This window comes from Primulina tabacum, chromosome 3 (genome assembly GCF_025594145.1).
Source record: "Primulina tabacum isolate GXHZ01 chromosome 3, ASM2559414v2, whole genome shotgun sequence".
In the NCBI taxonomy this organism is placed as follows: domain Eukaryota; kingdom Viridiplantae; phylum Streptophyta; class Magnoliopsida; order Lamiales; family Gesneriaceae; genus Primulina; species Primulina tabacum.
Window position 1 is genome coordinate 18842588 of NC_134552.1, and position 10405 is coordinate 18852992.

At 36.1% G+C, this 10405-nt stretch overlaps 1 protein-coding gene across 2 annotated transcripts; it reads right to left on the reverse strand.

Moving 5' to 3' along the window:
• Positions 1-330: 330 nt before the first annotated feature.
• LOC142540943 (uncharacterized) lies at positions 331-3746 on the reverse strand. 2 transcript variants are annotated; one of them, XM_075647425.1, is made up of 3 exons: positions 2657-3746; positions 2277-2344; positions 331-868 (listed from the first exon to the last, which is right to left on the reverse strand). In XM_075647425.1, the coding sequence occupies exons 1-3, from the start codon at positions 2970-2972 to the stop codon at positions 449-451; spliced, it is 804 nt and encodes a 267-aa protein (XP_075503540.1). In that variant the 5' UTR covers positions 2973-3746; the 3' UTR covers positions 331-448. The 2 variants fall into 2 exon arrangements, with proteins under 2 accessions (XP_075503540.1, XP_075503539.1); XM_075647424.1 differs by having other exon boundaries at positions 2277-2359.
• Between the last annotated feature and the right edge of the window lie 6659 nt (positions 3747-10405).

Below are 10405 nucleotides of genomic sequence, written 5' to 3' on the forward strand. Positions count from 1 at the left end.
TCTCACGAATTTTTATCTGTGAGACGGGTCAATCCTACCGATATTCACAATAATAAGTAATATTCTTAGCATAAAAAGTGATAATTTTTCATGGATGACCAAATAAAAGATCCGTCTCACAAAATACGACACGTGATACCGTCTCACACAAGTTTTTGTATTTGGTTAGTTGATGAAGGTTGTTTATTATATGTCTCATTTATTTGTCTGAACAAGATTATATTGGTATCAGTTTAAAATTTGAATTTTATGGTAAAAAGATATTATAATTATATACGAGGTAAACACATGTACATTAATCTTTTGTCTCGAAAACAAACAAAAAATGACAGTTTCCCACTTTTCATCAAGAAGCACAAAACCATCGTATCATTCAAATCACCACTACATTTATTATTTGTACATAAATGATCAAAAGCAAGCATTAATTTTAACCCAAAAAAACTAATCATTTCTTCAATGGAAGAAACTCAAAAAATTGATAATGATCAGGAGCAACATTAGTAGCAGTACTGGTGTAGTTTACTACAATGGATCTATCATCCTCCTCGAATGGCCTCCGGCAGCCGCTTCGAGCCGGGAACAACTGCAGAGTGGCCTGCTCCTCCACACAACCACCACCGGCGCCTCCTCCACTGTACTGGTCCAGGCTTTGAAAATGCTGATGCTTTAATGGGTCGGTGTCCACAGTGGCAGATGAAGAGAAAGAATAGTTAATTAGGTTGTTGGGAGATGGAGAAGAAGAGGACAAATGCAACATTTGCCAATTACTGGGATTCCTCCTCTCTTCTTCCAGTTCTGTCTCCTCATTGAACTGTACCCATCCATCTGCTTTACTACCTTCTGCCCCCCGCGTTGGCATACTTTTCTAATAAAAAAACAATCATATTTAAATTCCATGCAATAAATACTGATCATAAATATACATAAACATATATATATATACATATATATATATATATGATTGTATGGACACACTGTAAGCATCTATGTGAATATTACCGAGATGACGTTCTACTACGGATGTACAGTTTCATCATATAGAATAGGTGGAAGTCACCTTAGCGTTATTCACATATTATAATGTAATATATATCTTTTGTTCTTAGGTCATCTGAAATACTAACGCATAAAAATTTAGGCAGAGAAGGTATAATAATTAAGTTGCCAAATCTCACAACTTAGTAGTTTTAGAAAAAGGACATGAATCTTTCTTTTCTAATTAGAAAAAATCCGTCCATTGAAAATAATGCTTTGACACTTATATACCAACAAATTTTCCGGTAAAATAAGCAAATACAGGCTACGGTTTTATTGAATAAAAAATACTTGCAGCTGCGCGCGGAACTTATGTCAATCATTTTGAACATTGAATAGAAGAAAAAATTTATATTTTTGTAGTGTATTTTGCATGTTTTTCGTTTATTTTTTATGCTGTCGGTCTTCTTTTAATCAACACAATTGAATTTTTTTCTGAAATATAATGTTGTGACACCGAAAATTAATTATGACACATTACCGATCGGGTGAAAAATGACTAATTTTGAAAGACAAGTACAAATTAATGGACTAATTAAGACGGTTAATTGCTCGACAACATGACCAAAACATACAAGTTATAGGACCGAAAATATAACTTACCGTCGATAGGACATATCTAACTTCTCCGTTTTTTTTTCCTTTTGACATGTGACTGAGAACATCATCTATATATTTCCATGCAAATGTAGGTGAAAAGAGAGAAAAATTGCAAGACAAAGAGGAATTGAGCAGAACATAACAATAACATGACAAGTGCCCATTAAAGTTTCTTAAACCCTAAAATATTTCCTAGCCAGAAAAACACCCACATATGCAGCTTTCAGGCTATTTTCATCAAACCAAAAGGTTTTGACTTCTCCCCATGTGCATCAAAGATGGTCCCGGAAAACGAAGCGACTTTAATAGACTCAGGGGGACTAAAACTTGAATTGTCAGAAAAACTATACATAAAATTTAATTTTAATTTTTTAATTCAAGCTGGGGAAGATATATTCTTGATGATCTGAACTCTAAAACACATGATTTTTTTACATATATTTTATGTGAGAAGGTATCACGAGGATCTTTGAAATAAGAGTAATCATTGGCTAATCATGAGATAATATATAGTTAAAGTTTGAAAATAGGATATCCAAGAATTTCTAAAATCTACAGTAAACAAAAGGGGATCTTGTGTAGAACAAATTATATGTATATTTCTGAATTAAAAGGACAGTCGGAGGAAAAAAACAAACCTGTGCAATTGTGGTGCTGGATTTTTTGGGAGATGCCAGCTTCTTGTAAGTCTGTTCAACTTCAAATACTGTCCTATTTTCCCCTGTGAGGAAGAGTCGACAGAAAGAAAAACAAAATAGAATATAACTTGTAAATACGAAAACATTATGCATCGCAAGATCAACTATCAATACAGCTTTCCGTGACGAATACTACAATAGAAAGCAAATCTGATAGCGAAAGGAGAATCGTGTGTTGCTATATAGAAACCACACGGTTTTTTCTTTAGTAAATTTCATGCATTTACACGAGTCGAAAGTATACAAAAACATACGGATATATGGAGCTATTAATCTATGCTTTTAAATTATTACATTAGTTATAACCCTTCAATCAGTACCTGATGATGATTGTTTCTTCCTTTCTGACTTGGAGATTTGATTCACGTTATTAGATTCTTGATCGTCGTGTTGGCGTCGTCTTTTTTGGCGTTCTCTGGCCTTGTGATTCTGGAACCAGTAGAACACGTTCTTGCCCTCAATCTTGCCGTATAGACGGAGCTGCGCTGTGATGTGCTGGATTTGCTCGGCGGATGGGGTTCGAACGCCTCGGCTATACAATTCTTCAAGGGCTTGGAGCTGCTCAGGAGTCGGGTTCCAACGGGAGCTGACCACGACTTGTTGTGTACTGAATTCTCTCTTGTTTTGTTCATCCATTGCTGCAGAAACTAATATGCAATAAAATCAAGAAAAGAAGAAAGTCAAATGGGTTATGGGTAACCTAGTCCTTTTTAAAAATCCTGCTCTAAAACTTTAGCCTTTTGTATTCTCTTGGGGGCAAGACTCCCATGAAACCCAGGGTTGATTATATTATATTAGATTCAGACCACATATATATGTGATAAGAACTATAAAGACTTGCCAAAATGATGGTTTAAGGCAAGAAAATGATCGGTCCCATGGTTGGGAGTCGCCGAGGTGGTGGCGGAGGCTGTTATCGGCATGAAAGGTCGGAATTTCTGGCCGTTAAATGAATCTTGAACGCTACGGAGCTGATCTCCGCTGTCGTTGCACCCTATCATCCACATCGGTCTTCTTGTCTTTGAATCTGGCTATTTCTAGCTTTATCCTCTTTATAAGTGTAAGAAATTAAATAACTTAACTTGATAAAATCTTTGTTGATATATTATACTTGTATCAAGAATTAAAGGGCGAGATTAAAATGGGATTTTAAAAAGGAGAGGTACATGGAAGTGAATGATTTATTAATAATTAATATCATAAGGAGGAGGAGGAGAAGCAAATGGCGAATGAGTTTCAGAGAAAGGGACTGAACAATGAAAAACGACGTGACGATGATGAGGGTTATCATAAGCCTCGTCACCTTATTCTTACAACCCCATTTATTGTTCTTCTCCCTCTCTCGTGCCTTTCGCACTTTTTCTCCATCCCAACTGCCAACTCTAAGGATGTTTTTTTTATTACAATATATAAATATATATACATATACATACTAGATATATATGATAATATATAAATATTATAGGTGTATGAAACATACTATTTTAATATTAACATGTGCATCTGTCAGATCCTTTAGTTTTGGTGTGATAACAAACAATAACTTATTATATTATATCAAGCAGCTTTTTTTACAGGTACTCAAACCACGAATTGAAGATTCAAAAAAATTCATTCAACCGATCTAGAGATGCAAAGCGATCCATCTGTTTTATCATCAGCAGCGTACTTGATCTATTCGACCGCTCAAGCGTTCAAGTTTGTAGCATAAAGATACCTGACCATTCACCATACCGAAGTACATCTATAAACGGTTAAGTAAAGTCATTTTCAGATACAAGTCACATGTCTTACAACTATCTTACCTACTTTATCAGAAAAATTGGTAGACTGATCATAAACGACAAACATGATATCATAAGAACATATGGTGTAATATGACGCTTACTTTGAGTGTCAACAACTCTTTGATGAGTTTTTTTGTGTGTCAAGCCGGTGACTAAAAATCAGGCGCTAGTTGGGAGGCAACCCAAAAGTTTTATTTCCGTTTTTATTTATTTTAATTTTAGTTTTTACAATGAGTTCTTGTTTATTTGTGAGTTGGTCTTGCTTAAATTCTTAAAAATTTTCGTGCAAGGTATGCACATCGGATGAAATGGAAGATGTGTGGCCTAAGAAATTCGTACAACATAAGAATATTGATGTTTATATGTAGTACTCAAACCCATTGCTTGAAAATCAATGAGGAGAGTTTTTTTCTTGGTTTTTTTACATTCTGTATTCTTGCATTTAGTTGTTTTTGTTTAATTAGTTTTGTGTCTAGTGTGTCGTCTAGTACATTGAGGACAATGCACGACTTTAACATGGAGAATGGAAGTTCTATTCCTTTATTTATTTATTGTCATAAAAAAACTCCATCCATTTAATTCTGTATGATCATGTAAAGTCTAGTTCAGAAAATGGGACGAGGACATTTTGCCGATGAAAAATACAAATTTATGATAGACATGTCCATTGATCTTGAATACTCCATTAGTTTAGGATACCATGTAAGGTCCAAAATTAAGATGACGTAATCTAACTGCATGCAAATCTAGAGAATATGAAAAATGGTTAATTAATTGATTTTAATTGTTAAATTGATTATGTGATATGTTTATATGATGTTTTAGTAGTTTTTCTACTTATATGCATTAAAATGTATTTTTAAGGGATATTCGAGTTGCGATCGAGGAACGGAGACCGATGGCTGAAAAATAGAAAATGTTTTTATTAAATAATTGTTTTTAATTATTTAAGATATGATTGATGTTTTTTCTTATTTTTGAAAATAAGGAATTTTTAGGTGATTTTATACGCCGAGACGTAACTTTTATCGATGTTGTATTTTCAACAAAAATACGAACATTTTGACAACCCGGCTAATAAATTTACAAACTTTACTAAACAAAAGATTTTAATTAAGTACTAATGTGCCTAATTAATCTTCTTAATGGGCCAAGGCTTGTTTAATGTTTTATTAATATTTAAAGTGCAAAAAACCTACCCCATGCACACAATTCCCACACCCACCTTCCCTACTCACTCCAAACTCTTCTCTCTCAATTTACACGGCACACACAAGCCAAAAATCAAGAGAAAGTTTGGAGTTCTTCAAAGCTTTTCAAGCCAAGGTCCTCCTTCTCGTCGTTCTTCAATAGTCAACGTTAGTTCGTGCGTAAACACGCAAAGGCACGCTATCTTCTTCCCTTCAATCATTTATCACACCATAGTATTTGTATGATCATGAATTGCATGGGAAAAAAAGCCACACTTCTTATATTTTCGTAACTATGCATATGTATTGGTTAAACTCTTGATTATTGATTCAAAAACATGTTTATTATGTTGTTATAGGGGCTGCCATGTATTATGATGTTAAGGGGCATGATTTACAAGAGTTTAAGGATCCTAGACACGCACGAGACACTGCACACGATGATAGAACACAAGCTGGAACCACTTTTCTGTCATGGTGATCAAGGGGGCTCGGGTTTATGGGAGTTGTGGCTTGGCTTGGTCTCGGCGGGGACCAGGGCTAGATAAGGTCCGTGAGGGGTCAAGGAAGGAGTCCTAGCCATGCTAGGTCTCGAGCACCAGGGCTAGGAAGGAGTCTTAGCAAGCTAGGACTCCAACCCGAGAAGCACAAATGCAGCGTGCTGGTATGCAGCCACGTAAGGGTTCAAGGGCTCGGCCATGGGGCTTTGAGCTGGGCTAGGTCGACTCACTAGGGTCCTATGATGGTGCAAAAGGGGCTGGTTTGGTTGGCTAGGTTCTGGGCGCGAGTTCAAGAGTTTTTGTCATAAGGGGTTCTCGATCGTGAGCTTGCAGCTTAGGTTTTTGGCTTAGGGGACTGAGGTCGAGTCCAATGGTTCTAAGGGTCCAGGATGGGTCCTAGAGGGGCCGGTCAGGGTTCGGCTCGGGGTGGTCCGAGCTTGGCTCGAGAAAATCTAAAGATGGCTCAACGGTTTTAAGCTTGGTTCCGTTAGGGTTTACATCTTTGAATGTAATTCGAAACATGGCTCACGGGGGTTGAGTCATGGTTCACGAGGGTTAAAATAATATAAAAAGCCTAAGTTATTAATTTGGAAATTTTATATTAAAGTTTGAAATTATTCGAGATTAAAACATATTAAAAATGAATAATTAAGGATTAATTGAAAAGTCTAGTATTTAAGCTAAATAAAATTTTGGTAACTTTAATTTAAGCTTAAATAATTATTTGGGACATGTTAGAGTCAATGGAATTAAGAAAATGTCAAATTCGATGATTTTACGTCTAGGGTAAAATGACAATTTTACACCTAGAAAATAGTAAACGTCATGACAGTATTTTGATTGCTGTTTTACATGTTAAACTGCTTATTTTAAATGTTTACAGATTTTTATGATTTAATATGAACATTTAAAAGATATGTTGCATGCTTTGTTTAAAAGAAAAACGATATTTATATGCATGCTTTTATAAAGTGATGAGAAAACGAAATGTTGAAGGATGTGAATGGATTGTGACTAATACGAATACATGATACGATGATATGTTAATACATAAGGCCAAAGCTCAGTTGACGGGTGAGAATGTCGATGATGTCCCCGCCGCCCAATACTGTGGTTACATGTAGATGGATCCATCGTCCCAATACGAATACGAATACGAAAGTCACAATCAACAATCTGAATTCAACGAAAAATGAATACGAACACGATTGATATGAATATGAATATCAATATGAAAATGTTTATGTTTAAGTTTATGCATCTTCATGAAAATGTTATTTTACGTAAAAGTATTTTCACTGTTGCATGTAATCTGTATACGTATTATGTTGTTATCAAGATTATGGAGTGTTGAGTCTTTAGACTCACTAGGTGTGATCGATGCAGGTGAGTTTGATGTTGATGGTAGTTGAGGTCTTGATGGATGATCTGACTGGACTGAAGGTGCATATAACCCGAGGACCAGCGCTTCTAGTTTTCCGCTTTTAGGTTTATGATTTATGTTAAAGATATTTTAAGACTTTTTATTTATGCTTTTGAGGGGTTTTTGAGATGTTGTTAGTTTTAGCAAATTTGCTAAGTAGGAGTTGAGAACGATTGACGATTTTATGATTCAAACTATTTCCTTTGATTTTTAAATGTTAGTTGGTTGTTTTATTTTAAAATGGTGTCAAAAATATTTTATAAATTTATATATGTATTTCGGCCGATTAGTAAAAGGATAAAAAAATTCTAGCACTCTTTAGGAAAACGAATAGTCGACGTTTCAGTTGGTATCAGAGCAATGATTCCTGTAAAAGATTGTGCCACAATCAGTGCCGGGAAGCTCAGTCGTCAAGCCTCAAAATTTGTAAGTTTACATGCTTTATATGATTTTTTATGATGATGTCTGCATGATTACATGAATTATATGTTTACGTCACATGTTTAATAGCTTTTTGAAAATGTGCTTTTTATGCTTAAATTGCTAAAATGAATTAGAATATGTTGATTTAAATGCATGTTGATTACGTTAGAATTTGAAAAACGTTCAGATAAAATGTCTCCCACACGTGCCCTTGTTATTGAGAATCAGGCTGAGAATAATGAGAACCGTCAAGAGAATCCACCCCCGCCTCCTAATGGGGATGCTGTCGTTCGCGCACTTGAGGGCATAACCCGTTTCTTTGAGCAGTTTCAGCATGCTCCTAGTCCACAACACAATGTTTATGATCCGTTCTGGAGGCTAGCGCCGAATGAATTTTCTGACACCACCGATCCCTTTGCTGTTGAGGCTTGGATTCGTGCACTCGAGGTGCATTTTCGTTATCTGAATATGAGGGATGCTGTCCGTGTGAGGTGTGCCGTTTACATGTTTAGGGATGATGCTTCTTTATGGTGGGAAGGATCCGAGCATGGTATTGACATCGCTACTCTTATTTGGGCTCGATTCAATGAGAAATTCTATGAGAAGTATTTTACTGCTGATGTGCGAGGGCGATTGAAGATGGAGTTTATGAGCCTCCGGCAGGGAGACTCGGCTGTTGCTGAGTTTGTGAGAAAATTTGATAGGGGTTGTCACTTTGTACCCCTTATTGCGAGGGATCCTACGGAGAGGCTTAGACACTTCAAGGATGGTCTACGACCTACCATACGACATAACGTGATGATGATGCGTCCCTTGGATTATGCTACTGCTACCACTTATGCATTTCAGTCTGAGCAATCTTTGAAGGACATTGACTTTGATATGCAGCGCAAGAGACAGCAACACCAAAATAATTCACAGCCAAATAAGAAGCCGTACATGGGTCCTCCTTGACCTCAAGGGCCAAAAAATCTCCAAGGTCAAGTCAAGAAGCAAGGACCACCAAAGCCACCACTTCCTGGAGCACCAAAGCCTGCTGATAGGCAACCATGCAAGGAGTGAAATCGCTTACACTATGGCAATTGCATGTGAGGATCTTTTAGATGTTTCATATGCAAGGAGGAAGGGCACAAAGCTGCTGATTGCCCGAAGAAGAATGCACCTACTGTAGGGAGAGCATATGTTATGCATGCAGAGGAAGCTGAAGAGGAGCCAGACACTACGCTCATAACGGATAACCTAGTCATTTAACATTTTTATATTGCATATATTGCATGAAATGTTAAATTGGTTATTAGAATTGAATTGGGATCAAGATTTACCTAGTAGAAATTAGGTTTCATGCTCTACCTTAATTGTAAATTAGGATATGATTTTATAAACCATAGAATTGGTATTGATTTTTGAGCCTTATTTTATGCAAATGATAAAATAATTCCAAATGAAAGTTTTATGGCCAAAAAATTAAGAAAAATCATAACTAAGTGTTTGTATAGGGATTTCGAAAATTCTCGAGGGTTTAATGTGCAATTTTTGAAAGTTAAAGGACTAAAATGGAATTTCCAAAAAATGTAAGGACTTAAATGAAATTTTCGAAATAGATAAGGGACTTAAATGCAATTACCGAGAATTTAAGGATCAAAGATGTAATTTTTGAAATTTAAGGGACCAAAATGTAAATTTCCGAAAATTTAAGGGTCAAAATGGCTAATATTCGAAAACTTTGGGGACAAAAATGCAAATTTAGAAAAATTGAAGGACTAAATGCAATTTTTCCAGAAATGCTTAAGTTTAATCTTCACATAACTTTGGGAGAATAATGATAAAAATTCCTTAAGTTTCAACACGAAAAGATTTAAAAGACATTTTCGCCAAAGGGAGGATTATCATTCAAGATGTAGCAACCTATGCACTGCTAGATTCGGGAGCTACACATTCTTTCATATCTAAAACCTTCATCAAGCGAATTAAAATTATTTATGAAGATATGGGTTTGGGTTTCAAAGTTTTTATTACTTCCGATGACCAAATGATCACGTCTAGTATTGTCAAGAATCTGGAGCTTCGTTTATTCAAAGATGTGGTTCGGACAGATCTTATTGTACTCTCTATGCCTGAATTTGACATCATTCTCGGTATGGATTGGTTATCAGTGAATGAAGCTTCAATTGATTGTCGTCAGCGATCAGTGTGTATTCGACCGCCTAGTGGTAAATCTTTCGTCTTTGAGGCGGCGGGGAACAAGCAAATGCCGTACATTATCTCTTGTCTGTGTGCGAGAAAGCTTAATAGACGTGGATGCCAAGCCTTTCTAGCATGTGTCACTACCGCACGTGCTCCTATCAGTCAGAAGTTGGAAGATGTTGATATTGTCAGAATCTTTCCTAGCGTCTTTCCCGAGGACGTTACTGGCATTTCACCCGATCGTGAGGTGGAATTCTCTGTTGAACTAATGTCGGGCACAATACCTATTTCTAAAGCACCTTATCGTCTAGCACCTGCCGAAATGAAAGAATTAAAAGATCAAATTCAAGAATTGTTAGACAAGGGTTTTATTCGCCCTAGTTATTCTCCATGGGGCGCACCGGTATTATTTGTGAAAAAGAAAGATGGTAGTATGCGACTCTGCATTGATTATCGAGAGCTGAATAGAGTCACTATCAAGAATAAATATCATTTGCCAAGAATTGAAGACTTATTTGATCAGTTGCAATGAGCATCGTTATTTTCGAAGATTGATCTTCGT

Bases quoted from the DNA above. Each gene is read 5' to 3' on its own strand.
- LOC142540943 (XM_075647424.1), bottom strand. From the start codon at position 2,972: ATGGATGAACAAAACAAGAGAGAATTCAGTACACAACAAGTCGTGGTC. The intron at 2,360-2,656 runs GTACTGATTGAA...TCTTCCTCACAG, and splicing joins GAAGAAACAATCATCATCAG to GGGAAAATAGGACAGTATTT. The intron at 869-2,276 runs GTTTGTTTTTTT...TTTTTTTATTAG, and splicing joins CCAGCACCACAATTGCACAG to AAAAGTATGCCAACGCGGGG.